The 26,480-nt window shown below is 34.0% G+C and overlaps 1 protein-coding gene across 1 annotated transcript in view; it reads left to right on the plus strand.

Annotated features, from left to right (window-relative positions):
- EYS (eyes shut homolog) overlaps positions 1-26,480 on the plus strand; it is a 700,592-nt gene that overhangs the window by 357,907 nt on the left and 316,205 nt on the right. Inside the window, exons 30-32 of the mRNA XM_063152992.1 lie at positions 5,996-6,120; positions 9,710-9,834; positions 13,145-13,397. Coding sequence (XP_063009062.1) covers positions 5,996-6,120; positions 9,710-9,834; positions 13,145-13,397 — 503 coding nt within the window. The remainder of the gene's footprint in view (positions 1-5,995; positions 6,121-9,709; positions 9,835-13,144; positions 13,398-26,480) is intronic.

Consider the following 26,480-nt stretch of genomic DNA (forward strand, 5'->3'; position numbering starts at 1 on the left):
ATATTTTATAATTCTGCTTTAAGGTTTCTGTTTGGTTTTTCAGTTTTTACAGAATGTGCCTTAACTCCAGATCAGTTAATGAGTAAATTCATGTTATATTAGTGTTTTCTGAGATAGGTTCCTTACCAAGGTTCTGGCAAGCCCTGAAGAGGCCTTGTCTTAATTGTCATAAACAGAATTAATTCTTGAGGTAGGAAAATAAATTAAGAATTTCTCTACTAATGTAGAAATCATTGAAAAGGCATAGAACGTTATAGTGGCCTAAACTTGGCTGGTCACCAGGTGCCACCCAGCTGATCTTTCACTCCTTCTTCTCAGTAGGATGGGGAGAGAAAATAAGATGGAGAAACTCTGAGGTCTAAATAAACACAGAGAACTACTGGCTAAAAGTCTTGTCTTGGGGAAAATTTAATTTATTGCCAATTTCAAATAGAATAGCATGGTCAGGAGAAAAAAAAAATAAAAACAAAAAAACCACCTTTGCTCCAATTTCCATCAATCTCTTTTTCACAGGCTAAAGTTCACTCCTTTGTCCCAACTTCTGTACTTCTTTCTCCTTTCCCCAGGTTGTTTAGGGATAATGAGGAATGGGTTGTTGTGGTCACTCATTCTGTAACCTGATGACAGTACTGCACATATATATGAATATATATTCATTTATGAGGCAACATTTTTTTATGTGTGTATTGAGCTAATATAGACAGGCAGATGTGTAAGATAAGAAAAAAGAACACACATAAATTAGAGCAGCGAATTTGAAAGAAATAAAAAGATCTGAACACTCAAAACTTTATGAACATCGCATTGTAACTTTCAAATGAGACATTTCATTTTTCAAACCAATGTTAATAGGGCCAGGATTTTGGTTTGTTCTTGTGTATCTTGAGAGAAAAAATCACTTAAATAAAATGATGTTTGGTTTTTTATATTTTGTCTGTGAATAACCCTACTTAAAAGGGCAAAAATGATGCATTGGTTTCCAGTAAATTGAAATTTACTATCCAAAAGGTTAGCTGTTAGAGAGTAAAGTATGATAAAGACTGAATTTTTAATTTATCACTCTAGAAAAATTCCCCCCTGCCAAGAATTTAAAGCTTTAAGAAATCATGTTATAATGATAGGTATATTTAAAATTAATCAGTGCTCTTACTCATTTTTTCTTTAAAATTAAAACGATTCTGCAGAAGTTTGTAGTGCTTATACTTCTCATGAAGGTCGTGCCTCAGTAGTGCTGAGGGTCATGTATTTCACAGGAAATGTCTCTAATAATTCTGAAGCTGGTTAAATTATCTAGTTTTCCTTGCTCTTCCTTTTTTCCTTTCCAAGCTGGCATATGATCATCGATTAAATGAATTATAAGGTCCATGTTTGATCGATTTTTCACTTCTTTAATTTAGACAGTAAAACTTTCTATCACATTTGAAGTTAAGAATTATGATTGAGATAATAGAGGTGTGATTCCACTGGAAGTTAAAAAGGAAAAAGTTGCCTTGCAAATGTCAAGGCACCTTGTGATCCAAGATGATTAAAACTAAACTGTTTGCTATATGAATCCCAAGGTGCTGCTATATCTCAGCGTCCATGACATTTAGCCAGTGACTTTTCATAGCTTGTTAATAATGTATAGCAATCCCAGTGTAAATTTGCAATAACAAATCTGGCCTGTTACAGTAGAGCAGTTAAATAGATTTATTTTGGACAGAAAATGCAGATTTAGGGAAAAAAAATCATGACTAATGTCAAAACAGATTCCACATTTACAATACAATTTTAGCTAAGGCATTTGCTCAGGAGATGTGCTTTTCACATTCATCTATTATTCTGCCCAACATCCTCATTATCTAACCCGGAGGTATTAGCAAAACATTAACAAAGCCATCAAGGTTAACACTCACAAAGAAAAACTGATGTCTCCAAAAAATTTCATAGTGTGGACTGGTCCACAAAATTCATTGATTTTACCAGGTTGACTGAGTCACATAAGCAGGTAAAGGTTACAGCATAAACATTCTCTTCTAAGTACAATTGCTGTTAATCATTGCTCCAGATAAACCTAATAAACTTCTGTGTTGCAGAAACCATGTTTTTTCTGAACCTCATATCTCACTGATACACAAATTATTCATAAACTGTAAAAGGTCACAAGGCAGATGAAGAAAGAGAGGGAGAGAGAAAGAAAAGGGTACAGGTTTAAAAAATGGACTCAAATGATGAGATACAAAACAGACTCAAAGAACAGTGAGTTACTAGAGGATATAAATCGATGTTGTAGAGAAAAATGTGGCTGATGTTTGGGTTCTTTTAGATTTTCTCTGAGGCTGAAAGTATACTAACACAGAAAAAAATTATTGTGACTGCAGTAAGAATTGTCATAGATCAAAATCCTTCATTTAATTCTGTCTTTTCAGTCTTTTGTTCATTTGCTGCTTTGGCATATGCTCAAATTAAGATAATTACTCCTGATAATGATTGATATAAAGGCACAACATAAAAGGGATTATATTTGCACCGCAGTATGTCAGCATCTTATATGAGATGAAAAAATCTGCGGGGAATGACAGAAAAGAGAAAGATCTTTGTCAACATCCCTAAAACTGGTCATAAATAAATTGTGAATGCATTATTCTTACAGCAAATGAGCACTACTTTTTGCTGCCTTTCAGAACAAAACTATTGATCTTATGTTGATCCTTCTGTAAGTTTAAAAGCTCAGACTTCCCAGTGCACCAGCTTACTTTGTTAGGTAAGCCCTCAGAGCTATTTGCTGATAAACCTAGATATGTATTTACTTACAAAGACATACATTGTTTTCTATTACATGGTAATCAACATACAAGATTTGCAGTGATCATACCTTCATATAAAAGCTATCTAAAAGCCTCTGGGGTTTTTTTTGTAGAATGTCCATATCCCAAACAACACATAGAAATATGTTCCAAAGTGTTTCAGATATGTTTACTTCTATTTATAGTAACAAGAACTGTATTTCATACCTACTTCAACTTTCTAATATCAGTTGTATTTAAATTCTACTGTTTCTGTCCCTTCTAATGTTCTAGAAGAAATGACAGAAGGGAAGTAAGAATGAGGAAAGGCAGAACAAAAAGTTTTGTTTTTTTTTTTAGAGGAGTAGATATGAAGGAAGGTGGGAGTGAATAAAATGCTAAGAAATTATTGGAGTCAAATCCTAAGAAAAGTTAAATTCATTAAACTCTCAACAAAGTGTAAAGTTCATTGCAATTTTGGGAAATTTGTGAAAGCTGCTGATACTAAGCTGTTGTTTTAGCTTACTTTTAGTTGCTTCATAATTGCTCAGAATAATTTAGTTAATAGCATGGCTGTCTTTGCAGTGATGAAGCATTTTTTATATCACAACATGTTTTTTGAACAGAGGCAAACTGAATACTGTGATATTCCAGTTTTTACCAAAAAAATATAACACATCATTATGCTAAATACTTCCAATATTCTAAAGTATTCTGTAAGTTGAATGATTGTCTGACACTGGAAACACGGCACCTTGTATATATTGATATATGTAAGACGTGATATACTGGATATCTAGGTGCTTTCATGGGTTTAAGCCTTTCATCTAAATTTCAATTTGAAAGAAAAGTCCTATTAGCAAAACTTTTCTATTTCTGGTGGTGCCACAATCACTTAATATGGTATTATAAATTTAATAAATATTTGGAAAGCTTGCAGTACAAAATAGGTTATTTTGCCAAACCTTTATATGTACACACATAGATAAATATATATACTTTTCTACCTCAGTGAGAGTATGCGTTAGGCCCATAGTTATGTAGTTTATATCTCTGAAGTTTCAAGGCTTTGTAGAGCCTTGAGTCTCTGAAGTCTCAAGCTTTTCTGAGTAGGAAATTTCACAGAGTTCATCCAGGCTGTAACCTGCAATATCTAGCTGATTCCATACTATTGATTCTCCATGGGAGTTATAGCAACCTGCTTCACTAATCATTCTTGCTCCAAATAGTTATGACCACAGGAGATCAGTAAAGACTGTTCTAGTCTTTACTGGTGTCTACTACTCAGCAAGTACACACACCACATATCAAAATGTGCCCAATTGAAGCAGCCAACAGGAGAGTTCTTAAAAAGACCTTTATTCAATGTTTGACTTTTACAGACACACACATTAGATACATATAGATGTAGTTGTTCTGTCCAGATATTTTACATAATTGTACATTTTTTCCAGTTTATTCTGTAAATGTTTTTTTATTGTTAAGATAAAATACATATAATTGCACCAAAGCATAAAGTTAAATTGAATTTAAACTGGCATAGTATTCCCTGTGTCTAGTTGCCTTTTTCCCCTAGTAGAATATTCTCTCCATCCTTTTCATATCAGGGAAAAATTTCTCCCTTCAATTTGGTTTTTTTGGATATTTTAATTAATCTGTTAATTTTCTTTTCCTTAATATGCTCTGTAGACAGTCTAATAACAAAGGTATATGAAGAAAACTACTTAAGATTTCCATGAGCAGAATCATCCTCTGCATTCCATATTCCACCAAGCATAGGAGAATGCCAGGGTGATTCATGTTGGGCATGTGAAGTTGTGCTCTAACTACTGGGCTTTGACATTTACATATAGGATCAAAGGACCAAACTGTACCTTCTCAGTGATTTTTTTAAAATGTTTTTCAACCAAAAAACAGGCAGGCTTATGGCGCACTCACTAAGGTGCATTTTTCATGCTTTTTCTCTCATATATTATGACTAGATATTTGAAAAATAGTAGTGTGTGCTTCAGTTTATTTTCCAAGCAGTATGACATAGCTGTCATCTGTGGTTGATGTGGACTTTGACCAATCTGTTCTGTTGATATTTTTTTGGTAGATTCCAAATTGCCATTACCCAGAGTGTATTCCATATGAAATGAAACAAACTTAGTCTAATAGCAAAAGTAAACCAAAGTATAATTCCTGATACATAGTGTAATAATCCTCCAGGAGGGGTCTCACACATGGGTTTCATGGTCCATCCTCCTCTTTTGCTTCACAATCTGGATAGCTAAGGTAGGCACTGCAGGTACCTCATTCCAATTGAAAATGTTGAATTCACTCAATGCAGCATCTTGAGGAGTAGGTGGCATGGCTGCTTGGATTTACTCTGCTAATATACTCCTCCTCTTAAGTGAGACATAAACCTTTATGCTTTTCAGTAGACCCAAGACAACATACAAGGTGTGCATGACCCAGTTACTGAAAGGAGTTTTTGAAAATATTGTCTCATGTGAAATATATCCATGTACAACATATCTCAAAAGAGTAAATTTTATTAATATCATTATGGGACCCTGTATTTTAGAACATATTTGCATATATCTGTAAAGCTGTGTGTATACACACAAAGACATGTTTTAATAATGAGATTAGTAGATTTTTGCACTTCATTAAAGATCTTGTAAGTCTTGTAAGCTATATGTTGAAATCATATGGAACTACTTTGATATCAGTTATCACATAGAATTTACAACCACAAAAATACAGAAGAGTTTTTTTTAAGAAAACTAATATTTTATACCTACAATAATAATTAAAGCTTGACTCCTGAAGATTAGCTTTTATGCTGTAGTTTATATTTGATAGTACACAGTTGTCAGCAGGCAGTTTTTCAAACATAGGTTGCAGTTACTTAGCTAAATTATTTTAGTAGACAATCTCCCAAGGGCACCTAAAGAAAGGTTTGTATTCACCTTGATAGAACCACTGCACTCTAATTGGACTGTTATGCTTGATTATGGTCCAGATGTAAAATTTTGGATGGGTTTTGCCATTGTAAATCCCTCAAAAGATCAGCATGTATCACAACATGAAGCTTGAAAGTGTTCCAGTAAAATACCTTGAAACAGAAAGTAACATATGATGTCTTGTTAATGCACATATTTTAGACATATTGTTTCCACACAAGGTCTATTTTATATGATATTTATGTATAGTATAACACTTTGAAATGTTGTTTTCTTCAGGTGTCTTGCTGGATTTTCTGGACAATTTTGTGAAATAGAAGTTAATGAGTGTAATTCATCACCTTGTCTACATGGCTCGACCTGTGCTGATCATATCAATGGATACACTTGTAAATGTCAACAAGGTAACTGCCATATGACAGAGCAATCTTAAGCAATGATATTTTTGAATTATCAGTGTTACTAGTGAGAAAATTGGTAAACCATATCAAGCTGTTTTGTTATCCATGAACTGTAAGCTGCAAAAATGCTATCTCTTTGGCAAGATTTTTGAATGAAATCTAAAGAGAATTAACTACTCCAGTAAGCATATGAGAAAGCTTTCAAATTAAGGCCAGATCACTGAGGGAGTCTGAAGTATTATCTAGAGCCAGGTTTATTGTTTATGATCTTTACTAATGTAACTTGCTGACTAAGTTGTCAAATAGTCACTGCTTAACAGCAAAATAATTTCACTACCTATAGAATGAAATTGAGAAGAAATTCTGAAGATTTTAAATAGCATTTTTATTATTATCCTTAGTGTTGGTGTTGTAAGGCATACCTTATTGGTATTACAATACAAGATTACAAGTTTATTCTGCTGGCTGGGATGAAGAGAAATTTTTTTAAACATTATAAAGAATGAAAAAAAGGCACTTGCTTAAAAAGTGGGAACTGTTTCCTAATTATGACAGAGATCAACTAAAACAGGTCAAGTGGTTTATGCAAATGTAAGAGATTTAGTATTCATCAAAATATTTTACAAATGTTTATCAAAATTTTACAAAAGCAAAGGTCACAGTCAGTCTGCATTTTCATGCAATCACAAATTTAATCTGTTCAGGACTACTTACAATCTCCTGTCATGTCTGCTAATAAAAAGCCATTTCTCAACATAAGTAGGATTTCTAATCCATATGCATAAGTAGCATCTTGCTCCATAAATTACTCTTAAATTAAGAAATATTTAAGTACCTGGCTCCTGAAACTTTAATTTTTCAGTTTAAATCTACTATTTTACTCACTTCCACTGCTGAATGATTTCTGAGATAATACTGCAACAAGGTTTCTTACTGGTTATTTTAGAGATAATTCAAATATATTCTGTATGATAAATATTCTGTTAACCCATGCTATCTCCATATATCTGATCTAGTCACTTTGTGCCAAAATATGGTCACATTGTTGGTTTCAATTTACAAGCAAAAACATGTTAGCAAACTCTACTGAAGTTGTGACCATATATATATTACACTTCTCTAGAGTCTTTCTACTCATTCTTGTTCTACATTTAAATAAAAGCACATAGCAAATTGAATATTAATACATTTTGCATTTTTTTTTCATTCTGAATTTGTCTTAATGCAGCTTACAAAACTATATGTATGAAATCTTATTCAAAAAAGTATGGAAGATACTGAAGCAAATACATGCATGTGTATAATGAAATTTAATGAGGCAATTTATTAATTTGTTTAATTGACAACGAGGAATGATTTTCTAACATATAAGACTTAAATCTAAGTATCTTTGGCTTACTAAAGGCTAATTATGAGTACGACTACATTGACTACAGCTTAATATTTTTCAGAACTTCTTAAAATGTCAGATACTTAATAATTCAGAAAAACACTATAGTTGTGATGTATGAACCAATGTGTGAGGGTTTTTTTATTTTTTCATACAGAATTCATGATAATAAAGATCTTTCTGATCTTAAAAAATCAGAGTCATGGCCTAACCTCAGTACTACAGATCCACCTGGTACTGCATATGGCCATAGCCCCCTCCACCAATATTAATGACTCAAAAACTTAAAGATGTATTTTTTTAGTCATTAACACAGAATAAATTGCCAAGCCCATTTTTACCCCTTATTTTTAAAGCTTATTAAAATAATACATCAAAGATATTTTAATATAGGCATTTAAAAATTGCTCATTAGCTAAGAACTGTGATTGCTGTCTCTGTGCAACATGGAAACTCTTGGTATAAGTAGGAGAAAGTTCTCTGAGGCTTTGGAACTCACTGCTACAGCTAACACATTTAAATACCTCCCAACCAAAGCATGGCTGACTTTCTTTTATATTTCTTTTAATAATACCATGTGCTAGTAGGGGTGAAAGATCTGTAAATCACTCTTCCATTAGGTAAAAACACAGAATAAAAAAATCATGCATTAAGTATATACATAATTTTTAGATATCTTGAGGAGTTTTTAAAATTAATATGGTATTTTACAATGTTATTTAAGTCTTTAAAATGGCTGAAGAGATGAGAAGGTTACAGCTCTGAAAAGAGGTGGATTTGGAGAGGCAGGGGAATCTTTGAGAGGAGAAACTTTTTTCAAAGTTGCACATCTGAAGAAAGGGATTAGAAAAAAAATATCATCCAGAGAGAGAAAGTAGAAATACCTAGGGAAAAAATTGACATTTTTTGCAGGCTTTGACTGTTCATATATAATGGATCTTATATTTCTCTTCTTAGCTTCACCTATAGAAATATGGAACTGGATTGGGGATTTTTTGGTCTATAAAGGCAACAATGGGAAACAACTTGGGAGATAGTCTGATAGACCCCTCAACAGATTCCCTGTTGTAATTTAATGAAATGGAAAAGAGATGGTACCAAGACTGAAACAGGAACAAGGCAGATGATTGCAGTTTTCCAAAAACCTCCAGAGAACAAAGTGAAGCATGTGGTGACAGCCTGTGATACCAGGAAAGGGAATGGATGTAGCTCTGACAAATGCATTTTGTAATGGACCATGAATTTTGTCAGCTATTGTCCCAGTAGCAGCCCCATACCCTTGGAATAATAGATGCATGTTCAGGTTCTGTGCCTGCAGCTTCAGGCTGTTCAGGTGCAGAAGCAGCATGGAGAGATGCAAACTGTGTTCTAACAGCACCTCAGACAGCTCAAAAGCAGCAACAGCAGCTGTTGGAATTAACAGCAGGCTCATGGTGAAGTCTTTAAGTGGGCAGGCTGCTCTTCTACCAGAGCAGCTAAAGCAAGACTGGAATGTCAGGGGAATCCGTTTGATGAATACTCTGAGGCAAAGTCAAAACAGTGACAACTAGATTTGCAGCAGGACTGCTAGGGAGCTTGTGGGGCTGTTGGGTTTTCTTTGTTAGTTTGTTTAGAAATAGTAAAATGGAGAAAAATCAAACCTGTAATGGGCAGTGGGAATATCATGGCAGAAAGTCAGTGCTCTTCATTAACTGGCCATATTTTACAGAGTTCTGAGTTTGTATTTACCAAGCAAATGGACTGATTCCATTTCAACTTAGCCTACAAGGAGCAAGTTCAAGACGGGCTTAAATTACATGACCTAAAACACAGCTTCAAGATGAGAATTTCGCCTCTAATTTATGGTGCACTTTCTTGTAAAGGAGATTTTTGTAAGAAATGTATATCAATAAAATATCCAGTTATCTGACTAATGAACTGTGAGAAGACAGAATCTCAAGTGTTCAAACACAAAGTATTTGCTCAGAAAATATCCTCCTCATTGATCTGGTACAGTAATCTCAGAGTTTCTCTTTTTAACTTTTTTCCTTTATTTTTTTCTACTCTGAGAAACCACAGCCCAAAAAATTTCATATTCATCCCATAATATATATGAAAATGGATGATAGTTACCCATACCTTTGTTCCATTTACACTCAGTAAGTGGATACAGTTTTTAATGAGTCTTGCTTTGGGGTTTGCTTTGCTTTTGTTTTCTGACAGGATGGGAAGGCCTCCATTGTGAGTTGGATGTTGATGAGTGCATATCCAACCCCTGCATACACGGTATCTGTGTTCAAAAGGAGCCCAGCTTTGGTTATTCCTGTTTTTGCAAGCCAGGATTTGTGGTGAGATGCTGAAATTTCTCTTATCTTTCCTTCTACCTGGCTGTTCAACATTGCACAGAAAATACTTTTTCCTTTTAAGCTTGCTCAGAATTGTTCATATACTTCTTGAATGGAATGGAATGGATTTACAGAAGTGACTTATGCTTTGTTCAAGGAATTCACCAGGAATTTCTTCCTGTTCCAGTGACTCTGTCTACAATTTTGTAAAGTCTGTATTTTACCATAAGGGCTTGGTAGGCAGAAATAGATCTGAACAATGCAAATAATCTAACTGAATTTACTGACAAACGATCCTGAGAAGGAAAAACTATCTCATAAAAATTAATACCATTTTTGAAAGGTGGATTTTACAGACTAGTAAGGGTAACATTGATACTTCCCACAGAGCACAGTAACTGCTGCCTTTTTGTCTTCTAAAGCAGATTGGCTTTCAAAACAATGTCAAGTAGTGATGAAGGATACATCACTTGAAGGCCATAGTCTTTTTATACAGAAAACAGATTGACCCTTATGTTACAATAATCTCATTTTTTTCCTTAAATATTCATGCTTATCTTACATGAACAATTGTAATGGAGAAGATCAGGTTCACAATTTTTTGTACCATTTATGTCTCACCAAAAAAACCCCAAAAAACTTCTGAATACCAAATAAAACCACCAGAGAGAAAGATTAAAATCTGTTTAGAGAAATTATTTTTTCAATTAGTGCAGAATTTATTGGTACAAGTCAGTGTTGTGTGACACTGTAGAGACCAGAAGTACAAATAAACCCAAAAATGGGTTAGAAGGAGGATAGATTAATTGTTATTCAAATTACTCTTCTGAATGTTATCCTGGCCCAGGGAGTCTTTGATTTACTTATTGTCAAAAGTTGGAATGGTATATTTGGTGAGTTACCAGATGCTAGCTCTGCTTGTTTTCTTCCTGTTTTCTTCCCAAAGTATTCAATAACAGCTCACTGATGATGGAGCTAGATAGATATTTGACCCATGGGGGCAGTTTTTCTATTAGTACATAGCTTGAGTATTAATTGTACATTATGTTGCAGAACAAGCAAGCCCTTGCAGAAGGAAAAGTAACAAGCCTTTGAAGCAGCTGAAATTTAAGATGTATCATCTTTGCCTTTTATTCCATTATTCATTTTTCCATCTTCAGTGCCTCCAATTCCACTATGCTTTGGGAAGGAATATAAAAGTAGGAAAACATGGTGGGGGACCAACATAGAAACATTTTTAATATACCTATCTTCAGTGTCAAGGATAAGAAGTTATGGTCTAAACACCTCAAGCGGTATATTTGTTAGGTCCCAATGGGTTCTGGTTCCTAAGAATGAGTAGGTATGGAGTGGAAACAGCAAAACTCACAGAGAAATAAGTATTCAAAGAACTCCAGCTACAGTGTGTATGTAAATCTTCTGTAGTCTGTGTCTGTACTGTTACCCAAAGTATGGATCATAAAGCATAGAATGTGAAATCTCTCATAAATTTTCAGAAGAAAAGCATAGTCAGTGGTATATGAAATAAGTGTTTACCTTTTAAGTGGAACCATCTATAGATATATACCTACTTTAAAGTACAAATCTGCACAAGCTAAATGATTCCATCCCCCTGCATGGAAACTGTTAAAGCATTTACAGGCACTTTCAGTGCTATCAAATTTATCTATGGCTACTTAATGTACCCTTCATGCACACTGGAGGTTATCCACATCTGCTTTGTTTCTATGAGTCATAAAATCGTAATCAAATGCTCTTTGCCATTAAATGTAGTAGTCATAAAAATGTACTAATCTGTCGCAGGAAAGTCAGAATGAAACATAAGTTTTACAGGATTAAAAACGATTATGAGCCTGCTCAAACTGATCATTTGTTCTATGTGTGGAATTAGAAAAGAGCAAGAAGGAAATGCATGGGAACTGACATATTAATTGGTCTGTTTTTCCTTTGTGCTTTGGAATACCGACGCAATGAGTGATTTTATAAGATGCCATGAATTTACCAGATAGCTTGTCTGCTTGCCAAAATAAATTAAGAAGTTGATTGAAACAAACATGAATGTATCAAAATTACTCAAAACCCATCAACTTAACCTCTTCTGTTTTAAACCCCGAATAATTTATACTACTTGTAAAAAAAGTAATTTCTGTTTTCATGCCTACATTTCTTCCTCTCTCTCTCTTGTCCTTCCTATTGTTTCTTAATATCATAAATCAATATAATAGAGTTGACAGAGATCTCATAAAATACAAGTTGTCCCAAGTTCTGTGTAAATAGTTAGCTACATAGACATGAAAGACTTTTTAAGTATTTGTCTGAAGGAAAGTGTGTAATGAATACATGCTTTTTGAGCTCTAGAGAAGGATTGGATTTTTTAACACGTGCTCCAATTGCAGGAGAAGATTCAGTTAAAAATTATATCCTGATGATATGTTGTAAGAGATGTATGTCTTCAGGGATGAAATGTACATATTTTAAATAGTTATCAAACATGTAGTATCCTTCTAGGATAGCTGTTAGCTGTCTCCCTTCATGTAGTCCATTAGTTCATTGCAACAGAAGTGAAAATAAAATGAACCCAGGCCTGACTTCAGAATATATTTATTTCACACTTCAAGAATGCATTTAATTCACATAATTATTCCTTGCCTTTTTCACAGACAACTGAATATGATCATTTTTGCTTTATTACTAGGGAGGATATTTCAGACTTCCCATGAATTGTTACTCTTGATAAAAAAATAGGAAATGAATGCCTGGTCCAATTTGAGACTGCCACTATATATTTTTCTTTTCTAAGCACTATCTGTGAATGCAAGGTATTAACAGGGAGCTGTGTGCAGATTTGGTAACAACAGACAACAAACAATGGACTGCAGTGTACAAAAGGAAAGAACATTAGCTTGCAAGTCAGAGCAAGCCATAGATTTTTAGTCAGCTAAGTCCTCTGTAAAAAGTATTTTTCAAACCTACATTCTATATGAAAATCATTATTTTAACCAGTTTTTAATGCTGGTAACAATATTGTCTTTGATACTATGCAATTACAAGTCTGTAAAGAAATTATTTTCTTGATAATTAGAGTCAAAATGTTACTCAGTTAAAATTTAAAATATGCAACTATTTATTTATATATAACTATTATATTAGTTAAGGAATATTTTCCACATGGTATTTCCTTTCGAAAGTGTAAACAGCTTAATATAAGCAAAAAATATTTTAGAATCAAAAGACAGCAATAATTGTAACTAACGTCACTATAAAATGTAAATTGTCGTCAAAATATGTCCTTTTTTTGAAAACTCTCTTTCAGGGACGAAGCTGTGAGCTTAATTACAATGATTGCCTTATACAGCCCTGCTCCACTGGGTTTCTTTGTGTGGATGGAATAAACAATATCACCTGTTTACCTACTGTGCCCCAAAGCAAAAAAATTCTCAGTGAAGTGGCTGAAGTGTTTCCTGCTGAAATTTTAGACAACGACCTTCCATCAGCACTGGCTGTGTCTACGGAACTTTGGTCTAAACATGTCTCTCCTGATTTACATGCAGGAGAAGTGTCCCAAGGTGAGTAGAAAGAGCTTCTGAATAATGCATATATCAAACTTCTTTCCTTGTTAATGCTTCTAAAATGGTAAGAATATTGGAAATATATTAATTTTAATTATTAAGATTTTTTCATTTCATGTATTCCCTTCTATTCTTCTTGTATTTACTGCAACATCCTTTCTTAATTGCATTTATATGTAACTGCAAAGTTACTCTTTTCTCTCAAAAGAATTTTTCCCACCATCTTTCACATCCAGTAAGGAAAACTTCACTTTCATTTAGCTGGGTTTTCAGTTTTCCAGAGTGTACAATTTCATATGCCTCATATTGTGTGCAGTAATCTCTGATTCTAATGCCAATCTTCCCTTCTTCCATGGCTAGTCAGCAGGAGAGAAAGATAATTTGCCTTACTCCATGGGGACTTTGATTCTTTTTTCCTAGTTCACATGTTTTCTGAGTGCTTCTTTTTCTGTGCATCTAGATGTTTTTAGACTAAAATGCATATTGGACAAACCTGTCAAAGTCTCTGCCATTCTTATTGTTTGTAGTGATGTTTTGGGGATGCCATAATTTTCCTATCCTGTTATTTTAAAACATTCACAAAAAAGTCAAAAGTAACAGAAGTGCAACATTTTATTATGAAGATTGTATCTACATTGTGGCCTCTTTATTTTACTAAAAATAGTATTACACAGGCATTCTCTTTACAGATGGTTTCAGAATTTTTTGCTTATATACATCTTCAAAGTGATTACTTGTATAGAAAATAAGCTGAGTCTTGTTTTGTTGGGGTTTTTTGGGGGGTTGTTTGGTTTTGGGGTTTTTTTTTGTTTTGTCTTGGGTGTTTTTTAAATGTTGTTTTGTTTTTTATTTGGATAAATGATTTATAGAGAATGTTGGGTTTTGGTGTACAGAATTCTCTTGGGATCGACTGATTGAGTGATTGATTGACTGAACTGCTTGTTCTGCCTTTTCCTTCACAAGAATGACATACTCATCTTCCATTTTTTGATTGATATTGTCTGACTATTTTTCTTCAAAGACTGTCTCCTAATAATCATCATTTTCATCACTCATGTTCTTTAAAGAGACAAACATAAACTTGACAAAATGATTGGGTGATGTAAACAGCTGACCACAGAGGAAATTCAACTAACACTGGAGACAAAACTGCATGATCCAGACATGGAGATCTGTCATTCATGAAATCAGGGCACTTCTGAAACTTCAGAGTATCTCAACAATGACTTTTCACTGACATAGTTAACAGTAGTTCTGAGTTCAAAACATGTCTATTTGTAAACGTGAGACTCTTAAAATATTTTTAAAACAATCTGATCAAGTGCTCTTATTTATATCTTCTTCCTACAAAACCTTCAGGTATAAAGTTACTGATGGATACTGAAAAGTTGGCATTGTTTGAATCCCCCAATGACAAGATATCCTACTTGGTTTTATTGGCACAAGTCACAAACAGAAATTCGTAAAATTTTAATGACAAACCATCTATTTTTACATACCTGTTATCCTGCTTCAAGTTCTGCCTTATACAAGTATATTAGCTGTACTGTACTGAAACAAGTGACTGCTGTGCCTAACAAAGAACTCATGAGTACACCCTGGTACCTGGACTGCACACAACATCTGCAGTGGAGTAGGTTCTGGCCTTTATCAGCTGGTGTTCTGTCAAGTTCCTCATTTCTATTCAGAGAACCTTTTTGAGGTGGTGGGGTGTTTTTATACCAAGATAAAAGTGTCTGTCAAGGTTTCCAGGTGCTTGGAAGAGATTTATTGTCACCAGGCAGCAGCTGATATGGCACCTGCAGCCGTACCTGACACAGATGGCTCTTCCTCCCCTTCTGCCACACGGGCTGCTCGAGCAGCAGGTTGGAGGCTGCTACAATGCTGACAGGAGATCAGCAACACAAGTTTCACCTCACTACAATAATCTTTTCAGGATTTCAGGTGTTCCTTTCATCATACTTACATATAAACTCAGGAGGTATTTCTACCTCTTGAGTATATAGTTAGGATATTATATTATAGGTTATAGTATATGAGTATATAGTATATAAGCATAATCAACATTTTTAATGTAAAATAGTCACAGAGAAAAGTGTATATATCTTGAGGTAAAATTTTTTTGTATGTAGTACAATGACCTTGCCACTTCTCGTTTCACAATGAGACAAATGATGGCTGCATTTTTTAAAAGCAGTACTACTTTTAGAACATTGCAACATTTCAGAAATAAATTCAGGGAATTAAAGGACACAGGAAAACCTAAGAACTCTGGAATTAAATATTAGGGAATATTGATTGATTTGGTCTACAGTTTTATATTATATTTTTATAAAACAGAATGGATACCCATAAAGTCAAGGAGAGGTTTTTTTGCTTTTCATTCTTTGCTTGAGGGCTTGTGTTGGAAAAAATGACTTTATATCATTGATTTAAAGCACTTAGGGGGGAAAAAGTATTTCTAGACCAGGAAAGATATGTATAAAGGTGCCAAAAGACAAATAAACCATTTTTGTTGGGTACAGAATACAGTTATTTTCCTGTGAATGCTCATCTAAATAGATTTCATTCTCAGTACACATACAGAAATACACTGATCAAATTCATGTTTACAGAACTGCCTCCTGATACTGTGCCTGTAGTCAAGAGGTCAAGTTGTCTTAGTATACCACTTTGGATTTCCAACTGATCATATGACCTAAAAGGAATTTTATTTGCATTTTTCGTTGCTGCTGATGTTGTTGTTTTGGGGAATTTTTTTAGGTTGATTGGGTTTTATAGTGGAAAAAACAGAAAAGGAGCAACAATGCATCCCCAAAAGTAATAGCTGCCCTTATGTTGATGCATAAGCAAATCTATGTCTTTTTTATTGGAAGAAATAAGACTATTAAAAAGCTAAGTGAGAAATGCTCTTGGATGAGTAAAATCTTTAATATACAACCCATGGTAGAAGAAATTAGTCAAGCTGTATAACCTGTTGTACTTGTCTCTAATTACAGATTTTGTGTATTTGTTAATAACTTTTATTAATAAAACTTGAGAAAAAATACTGATGACTCACCCAGATAAATTGCAGTCTGACAAATGGAAACTACGTACTTTTCATGTATTTTAGAATAGCTATTCTCATATCACAATCAGTAGATACATTACAGCAAGTTCTAAGCTAGCTTAGAGTAGCAGGGATCTCTAGTAAAGGGCTATGAGAGATGAGATATATCTTGCAGAAAAATATATTTTTTGATCTGGTCTCCAGGTGTGCTTTTCAACTGCCATGACATTGCTTGCAGCAAATAATGTTTTGTAAATACATTTATTCTTAGGAAAAAAAAAATTATTGTTATAGAAATGCTTTCATGTGACCAGAGGGGATGACCTAAGTTCTTAACTATTTGTCTGTTAGCACTCTGTGAAATTCTGTATGACTTTTTCACTTTCCCATGCTCTGCCACCAAGTAATTGCCCAATAAGCAACCATTAACACAAATTGAATGCGGGGAACTTCTTTCTTTCTTTCTTTCTTTCTTTCTTTCTTTCTTTCTTTCTTTCTTTCTTTCTTTCTTTCTTTCTTTCTTTCTTTCTTTCTTTCTTTCTTTCTTTCTTTCTTTCTTTCTTTCTTTCTTTCTTTCTTTCTTTCTTTCTTTCTTTCTTTCTTTCTTTCTTTCTTTCTTTCTTTCTTTCTTTCTTTCTTTCTTTCTTTCTTTCTTTCTTTCTTTCTTTCTTTCTTTCTTTCTTTCTTTCTTTCTTTCTTTTCTTCCTTCCTTCCTTCCTTCCTTCCTTCCTTCCTTCCTTCCTTCCTTCCTTCCTTCCTTCCTTCCTTCCTTCCTTCCTTCCTTCCTTCCTTCCTTCCTCCCTCTCTCTTTCTCTCTTTTTCTGTTATTTTTTCTTCCTTTTTCTTTCTTTTTCTTTCTCTCTCTGTTAGGGCAGCCAAGCATTGAAACAAGTCCAGAGAGATTGCAGTTTCCGTCTTTGGAGATATTTAGAAATCAACTGGACAATATCCTGAGAAACGTGTTGTAGCTGACCCTGCTGTGAGGCTAAATTAGATAAACTTCAGTGGTCCCTTCAAATGTCAGTTATCCTGAGATTCTGTGGTACCATGAAATGGTTCGGACAGAATTGCCTTTCAGACATTGTTTATAAAGACTCTTAGAATTTACTTCTATGCAAGTAACTAGTTAGTCACCAAGAATGGGATTCATCATACCTATAGCTATCCATTCATTAATCTGTGTAAACTATATTACTGTAATAAATGAAGAAAAATTGCACCATCTGCTTTAGATGTCTGTTCTGGGATAGGATGCAAACTTTTCTCCTTTTCTTAAATGTACTATTCTGCTTCTTTGTACTTTTGTTTTGGCAAAGAAATTGAATATTGCCTTGAATATTCTGTTTTTGTAATGTATGTGGATCATAGAGCTCACAAAGACATTTGAAAGACAAAACCCAGAAAAACCAGACATGAATGTTAACAACAAACCTGCTATTACAGAGCAGCTAACTGGATTTACTTCCATTAATTATGGAGAAAAACTTTCATTAAACAAATACATTACTGAAGTGGATTTTCATCCCCCTATTGAGTCACCTACTTTCACTGCCTGTGTTCAGTATTTCATTATTTCCTTTAAGACTTTCCTTTCCTTAAGACTGCCTAAAATATGAAATATGTTCTGAACATATCACTAGTAGTCAAATTGCTACATTACTACAAAGCTCTTCCTATTCAGTATTATTTTGTTAAAATCTTGCTCTGCAAAAATTCCAGTTTTGATTACATTATTGGTTAAACACCCCTAGCATAAAGCAAATTTCAGGGTCTTGGATTTTACACACTGCTTTTCTTTATAATGTAATGCTTTTTCAGCTTTCTCCTTAATCAAGTTCTATTCAATTACAGCAGGGTACACTTGGTTTCTGAAAAATGTTGAAACTACATGATGCCTTTGCCTCCTAATCTGTCTTTATCATATTGAATTGTTTATGTTATATTCACTGGATTTGTCATCACTCTCATTATTCCTTTAAGCTTTGTCTTTCATCAGTTTGGCCAGACATATTACTATTCATTCCATTGTAATTTCCCTGTTCTCAGTATCTGTAATCATATGCTGTTTTTAAACACATGTTATTATATCTGCCACATCAAGAAGGTAATTACTTTTGACACAGTGAAGTTACTAGCTATGTAGGTTAGCATGGAATTTCATGCAAAGTGAGTGCTTTGAACACTGATCCATTATTTGCACTTTATTTGTAACTGCTGGAAGCTTGAACTTGGTAACTTTCCAGACCTCTTTCACAAGCAGTCATTTTCCCTAGAGTTCTGATAAAGACCTAGAAGAATAATCACAAGCCTGGCCTACTTCTGGTTTTACTTAAGTGCAACCTGCTGCTCTGCAGGCAAAAAAATCTTGATGGTCTGCAACTTTTAAGTGTATTTTTTACTCTGATTGCTTTGTGCTGGGACCTCTAAGCAAGCCAGGTAAATAAGAAAATCTGTGGGAACTCTATGTAAATGGCTGTCACAACAAGAAAAAATTAAGAAATTAAACTTTCATTTAGAAACTATACATAATTTGACATTTTCTAGATTTCTGTATTAAAGTAAATTTAAATAACCTTTTGAGCTGACAAATATCTTCTGCTTTCTAATCATCAAAATTGTTCTAGTAATATCTAAATGTCTTCTAGACTATGCACTGTCCATCTGCTCAGAGACTCATTGTGCTTGATATTCCCAGCTACTTTAAAGCAGAAAAAATCGTGATATTGGGAATAAAACTCTTGGCATACCAGCCAATGACAGCAGATGTTGAGTTTCAGGTATTAAGTAATTTGAGAACAGTATTTATGCCACTCAGTATCTCCTGTCATTTGGAGTTTCAAAGCCAGTTAGATCTATGAGCATCACCTACTCTGGGAACAGGAAAATATTCAAAAGCATCTTCTGTGTTTGAAAAATATTACTCTAAGAAACTTCCTACAGGCATAGTTAACTTCCATATGATTGGAAACAAACAAACAAACACAAAACAACAAAAAATACATTTACTAGTACAAGTATTTCTGGGTTAGGGAAGTTTTTTTCTTGTAACTCAAAAGATTTTCCGTCATTTTTGGAATACTATCAGCATTCTATTTTAAGACTGATTTATACTGTCGATTTTTGAACAACCAAACTATATAACATGTGGGATAACATTCATCAGCATAGCAAGTGTACTGCTTTGAAAATCTTAAAATGTCTTTTGTGTAGAGGGTTCTGAGGAGCCTAAATCAATTAGGATTGCTTTTCTTTGAAGAATAGCAAATAAAAGATATGAGGTATTCCATGTAGCTCACACTTTGCATTTACATTTTGGAGCAGTTATTGAATTAATTATGCTTTGCTCTTAAACTTTATTTTGAATATATTGAAAATGAATCATAATTATCAACTTCTGCAGTTTAAAATAAGAAGGGATTTTAGAGTCATAAGAACCTCCGAGTAAGTCTTTCTCTGATTATTTATTTGGAAAACCTATTATTTGGTATAATATGAAAAGTATCCCAAATGCACAGATTGTTCCTCAGAGGAATTGTTACATTCCCTGGAGTTAAGTCATCCTAAGGGATGATTTAGCAGCATTCTAAGTGTAAACACTGTCAGTTCAGCTTTTTCCTCATCTTATTTGAGGAGGTGGAGAGGTTCCTGTATGACTCCCTTGAGCGAGTACCTGCTCACTGGCAGTGGTAAGTTCTGATAGTAACTGGGATCTGAACCAGAGAGGAGCACAACAGGAGGGTTGCACTGTTGGGTTCTAGTGCAAGGTCTCTGGTCCTGTAATTGAAAAACATTGTTCAAAATCTTAACAAACTTGACACCTGTAGTGAAGTTTAAATAATGTGAATTCCTGCTGCAAAACAAAAAAGGAAAATAATTATTTTCCTTCAGTTGGGATCTCAGCTTACATGGATATTGTTAAAGTAGAGGAACTGTTGGCTAACCATAAGTCTCAGTTTTGTTCTCAGATCAGTCATATGTGTACACATGTAAAGAGATTAATGTGCTGTGGAAAATAAAAGAAGGGAAAAAACCAAATCTTCCAAAGTACTGTTTTATGTGTTTGCAATGAAGCAAGTTGTGGGATGGGGAAGGTAAAAAGGAAAAATTGTATGATGTAGATGGACGGGGAACATTGTAGCGTTAGGACAAGACAAAACAAATGTATACACAGTGAGGTAACACGATAGGATATTCAGGGTGACACGTTTAGGAAAAAGACTTGAAATAGTACATATCATTGGCCTGAAGAAAGATTAAGTGCCTGTACTCTTCCTCAGCTTGTGTCAATGTATAAGTCTTAAAAATTTCTATATTTACTCTGGTAGAAGCAAGAGGTAATATCTTCTCATGAGTAAAGCAGTATCCCTACTACAGTGTGTCATGTTGCCTCACCATTTTACCTTCTCATTATATCAAATTTTAACAGTCTTGTAGAGTTGTGAGCAACAGTGGCTTTTGCACCTCAAACCTTTGACCAGAGGGTTTGTGTTATTTCAGGTAGCCAGTAAATCTTTATGTGCAGTTATGGAAAACATAAAATGACTTCATAAGCCAAACCTACTTTTTCTTTTGATGTCACATGGGTCAACATGTCACAAAGATTAAACTGATTACTCAATACTCTTGAGAAAATTGTGCCTGATTAACAGTAATCTGCCCTGTGACTTGGCTTGGCCTCCCAGCAATTTTTCATATATAGCTTTTCTTTTTTTCTTCTTCTTGAAAAGAAAGGCACAAACACATTTTTCACTATTAGTAAGTACACAATGTGGAGCTGGAACAATTTTTCTCAAGTCTTTGTTGTCTTAGCTCTGCTTCAGAAATTAGAGATGCCTTAAATACCTTTAAATGACTGTTCCTAACACTGTCCATTTATGTATAGCTAAGCAGTTGCTAAGTGCTTGTTTGCAGAAGAGAAAGGCTATGCCTATTCTGCATATCTAAATAGATCAAGAATATACCAAATGAAAAATGTTTAATTGTCCTTATGTGCTGGAAAAGGCTGATCTCCATCTAAAATTTGTATCTTACAGCTTTTCAGTCACTATTTTCTGTTTTGTGGACTAAAGAAAGAAAAATAAATATTTGGCCTATCTTGGCATGATTTATTGTAAACGTTCTTTTTTTTCTTCCAAGCTGGGCAGGTGCAAGGTCGTTAATCATTACTTAGATCATGATTTGCTTTTTAGCAAACTGTCATATATTCAAATACCAAAGAAATGCTGCAGTTTACAGTGTCACAAACACTAAATCATATGGCAATTCAGTCATTGTGTGTATCATAAGCAGGTTTTACACTTTAGAGTTTATTAACTCTAAAAGAATAATTTGAGAATGACTTTTAGAACTATTTGCTGTTCAGAATTTATTTAGTATCACAATAATTAAGTCAGGAAAGTTTGCAGGGGATAAAATATACTGAAGGTAGTCACTTTAAAACTATTAGTTCCTATCCAGTCTTTCAGGATATAAGTAGGACTGAAAGAATAATGAATAATTTTCCTTACACAGAACAGCAATTGTGTTCCAGTGCTGTGGTTCTATTGTAGGTAACACTATGTCTTTAAATCCTGGAGCCAATTTCTCACCCACAGTACAAGAGGATTATCCAGCTGAATGCTGGACACTTGGTCTGGAAGGATACAGTGAGGGACAGTATGAAAAGCTTTGCTGAAGTCCAAAAAATTACCCCTAATGGCTTCCCTAGATGACTGGGTGAGTTACCCTGTCGGAGAAGGAAATCAAGTTTGAAAAGCAGGACTCCCTGTTCGTGAGGCCCTGCTGGCTGTGAGTGATGACTGTGTTGTCCTCCACGTGTTTTTCAATACTCCCCAGAATTGTGTTTTCCATGATTTTAGTGGGCATTGAAGTGAGACTGACAGGCCTGTAGTTTCCAGGGTCCTCCTTGAAAATCAGGACAAGATTTTCTAGTTTCCAGTTGGAAACTCTAGATTCCAAAGACCACTTGAAATACATCAATTTTAATTTTTTATTTTGATTTATTTTGAATATATTTCTCTTTGTAAATATTAGTAAAAATAATAGCCATTTTTACTGGTGACCAGAAGTTAATTGCTTTTATACTTTAAAATAGAAATACTACGAGGGAAGTGGAATTTTAAAAAAAGGCAGAATTACTAGTAGAATGGATGTAAAAATAGAAATTTTTTTTTATACACCTCAATATAAAAAAGAAAGATATCTAAACATTCTTTCAAGAATCAACCTCAGCATGACTGTAACATCTATGTTTCATTTGAGGGGTAAGAACTATGAAGTATACATTTTTTTCTCTGTTGAAGAGAGAAGAAAACTCTCTGATACTGGACAATCTGCTACACATTTCTTATTCTGACGGGCATTTTTCAAATTTCATATTATGTAATGCTCTAGTATTTCCTCTGAAATTTAACTTTAGTGCCAGGTGTTTCAGTTATTCTGATGTTTGTGGTTTCTGTGGCTTCTGCAAACCCTTTTCATATAAGTAGACTATGTTTCAGACCTTTATAAATACCATGACTTCCAAATCTGAAAGACCATCAGACCCCAAAATATAGAACTCTTCCAAGATGCATTGCATCTGATTAGCCCACCTATTTCTACATGAGTAGTTATAATACTTGGAAGAGGGAGAATCAGTACCTGTTTAGACACTCAGCTGCAGCTTTTAGCTGTGGCTGTATGACATCTGGTAAACAAGCTTCACCTGCTGACTAGATTTATGTGAATGTGGTTACAACACTGATGATCTTAGGCCAAAAATATTTATTTTGTATTGAATTAATTTTAGCTCTTTGAAATTAAAAATTTTGAATTTCAAAATTAAAGAGTATAAACTAAGAATTTCATTATCGGGATTAGAAATGGATTTCATTTATTCTACTTATTTTTTCATTGGTCTCTATCAAAAGGCAGTAGGGGAAAAGAAGTGAAGGGTTTTAATTTTTTTTCTATATAATTCATTGAAGCAGATAGGTCTATTATTCTATTTATTTCTTAAGTTGATTCTTCTATCTATGTTATTTTTTTCCTCTAATAGTCGTTTGCCTTTTATATTCTGCCTTTTTCCTTAACCTCAAATGTAGAAAGGAAATAGAGTATCAGTGATGCTCTGGTGCTAAGTTACAATCCTGACCACCTCTAAAATTGTGAACCATTAAATCTTACAGCTTTTATTTAAGACTACTGGACAGCCTTCACATTGAAAGATAAGTTCCTGTTCAAGACTGAAAAATTGAGCCAAGTTCTGTAATACTGACTCATCCAAAATTCCTTAGTTATGGGAGATTTTTTTCACTGTAACCTCACTGGATTTTTCTTCCACATTGAATAGACTTTCTCAAGATCAAGTAAAGAACTGTTAAACTCTGTTATTTATCTCCTATTCACTTAAAGATCATAGCTTCAGGAATTGTATAAAAAAATATGTGAGGACAAGGACTTGGCAGAATTTCAGAATTTACATTCCTATGTGGTCAATAGTCCAGGCAGTGAACCTCAGTAGCTCGCATAAATAAAAATAGAAGAATTGCTTGGTTAGAAATTCAGCCTTCAAACTTTTGTTTAAGATTTAGGTTGTTCATATTAACAGCATGTTATATGTATTAGAATTGCCAGCTCCTGGTTAAGGTATACAAACCACCTGAATCCTCCAACCACAGTATGAAGTGAAAGTTATACCCACATTGAATATGGAGCACTTCAGTATAAAGTCACTGTATTTTACTTTAGTTGCTTCTACTAGGCAAAGTTTATGATTAGATAATCAGTTGGATAATTTGTTTCAGATATTCTTCCATGAGCTAGTATGGCTGATCAGGAATTGGCACTACTAGCATAGAAACTGTGCGTTGAATTTTGGTTTAGAATGAGACACAATGTTCTTTATGTCTGCTTTGTCACCTTTGGGTTTATGTTTATGTTTGTCTGCCTACTCCGGCCTACATCCCCAAATTACTGCCGGGGTCACAGAAGAGGTCTTTGAGACCATGGGAAAGAAATGGCTGCAGACACCCTTCTGGTTTAAAGCCATGCCCTTTCTGTTTCTGTTCTCTTCAAAAGCACACTAACATGTCTGACACAGCAATGCAGTGAAGCACTTGAACAAACACATTGCTTGGACATCTTGGGACTCATAGAAATTCCTGGGTTTTCAAAAAGTGAAACGCTGTTGCTTTCCATCTTTTGAGATGGAATTTGTGCTTTGGGGCATCTTAACACATTTATGAATTTTGAAGTATTAGAAAACATTACAAATGCCAGCATCCCAACTTCTGAAAAGAGTTCTTTTTATCTTTTCAGTTTTTATAATTATGGTTATAGTAACTTCTATATTTCTTCGGGATTTTGAAGCTCTTTTTTATTTTTTTGGTTTGTAAATCACTGAGTCTCTAATTTGTGCTATGTAACTGTGTAAAATGAATGTTGGAAACGCACAGAAAATAAACGTAAGCAGGGCTATGTCTTTAGTGCAGTAACAGCTCTGGTCCTTTGTATGTTTTCTTAAGATAGCTAGAACCTCCTTTCTTTACCATATTATGAAATATTTCAGACATCTAAAAAATACTGGCTACAATATGCATTTCTAAATTTGTGTCAGTAACTGCTAGCTCGAACCTACTTCATCATTACTAATATGAGAGTCAGTAAAGGCTCAGAAATTAGAAGAATATGTACATATTACAATCTGCTCTTTCTCAATGGTAAATAATGTTGTAGTTAAGTCTCATACATTTTAGAAATATATTTCTTTGTAACCAGTTGACTTCAGTAAAATATTTACTTAGATTTGAACATAAGTGGTACAAATGTGTGCATAAGTGAGACTTCCATTGTACTGAGGAATAAAAAAATTATCAAAGGTACAAGTAAAAATAATGAGTACTTATTTAAATTGTTCTTATTATTTCGAATATACTTTTAAACTTGCCAGTTCCCACCAAGTAAATAAATAATATTCCAAGAATGACTTTTTTTCCTGGGAGTCTCCCATATAGTAAGCATAAAATGTTTATTTGTGCATCCACATATGGCTGATGTTGCACTCATTAATTTGGGGTATTTTCAATTTTATATTTCAGTTTCTCGGTTTGGTTGTCTGTGCCTGTTTTGTTCTGGAACATATCCATAACAGCAAATATAAGCAATGTTCACTTGAACTCCAATATTAACAATAAGATACTGCTTCAATGCCATTAGCAGAATTCTCATCTGAAAGGCATGGCTTTTTTTTTTACTCCTCAGTGTTATTTATAGATATTTATAGGCAGTGTTACTGCCTGTAAATATCTATAAATATCCATGTTTCTGTAGGTATACATTTCATAGGACACCAAGTTCTGTGTACAGTCCAACAAGTATTTGCTGATGGGTGTAATGCTTCTGGTCATGAACTTGATTTTACTGTATGCAAGTTGCAGAATCTAAGCCTCAGCTAGCTGCATATTTTTTGTTACACCAATTTTAAAATCTTTGTAGGCTTTATGAGTTTTTCTTTCTAAAAATGTAGATACTTTCTTTGTGTATATTATATATCACTCATATACTTTTTTTTTCAGGGCTTTAGTGTAGCTAACTAACAATTGCCTTTGTAAAATGTATTTTTTTTAATTAGGAAAAAGGAGCAAATAAAGTTTAAGTGAGTTATCATTAGATAAGGTTATTTGAAGTGATTTTTACTGAAGCACCTTCTTTACTGCTTAAAAATCATTACTGTTATTGCTATAGCAACTGTTGAAAGTATCATGGCCCGTTTGCAGGGTAAGCAAGTGTGGGTCATACAAATGATGCAGGTCTTCTCAGATTTAATTTGTAAAACCTGTTTAAATAACCACTTCACTGAACTCCAGCACGATAAACATTGTTCTGTATGTTTTAGAGCTATTAAAGCTTAATCCACTACATTTGTAATGAATGGTTAATCATTGCTCTTTACTAATTTCAAATGAAAACATCTCAATACCAGCATTTACTGCAGTAAAATAACTTTAGTTGTACCAATAAAACATTACCTTGATGAGATTGCAAAG

Source organism: Melospiza melodia, chromosome 3 (genome assembly GCF_035770615.1).
Source record: "Melospiza melodia melodia isolate bMelMel2 chromosome 3, bMelMel2.pri, whole genome shotgun sequence".
Classification (NCBI taxonomy): domain Eukaryota; kingdom Metazoa; phylum Chordata; class Aves; order Passeriformes; family Passerellidae; genus Melospiza; species Melospiza melodia.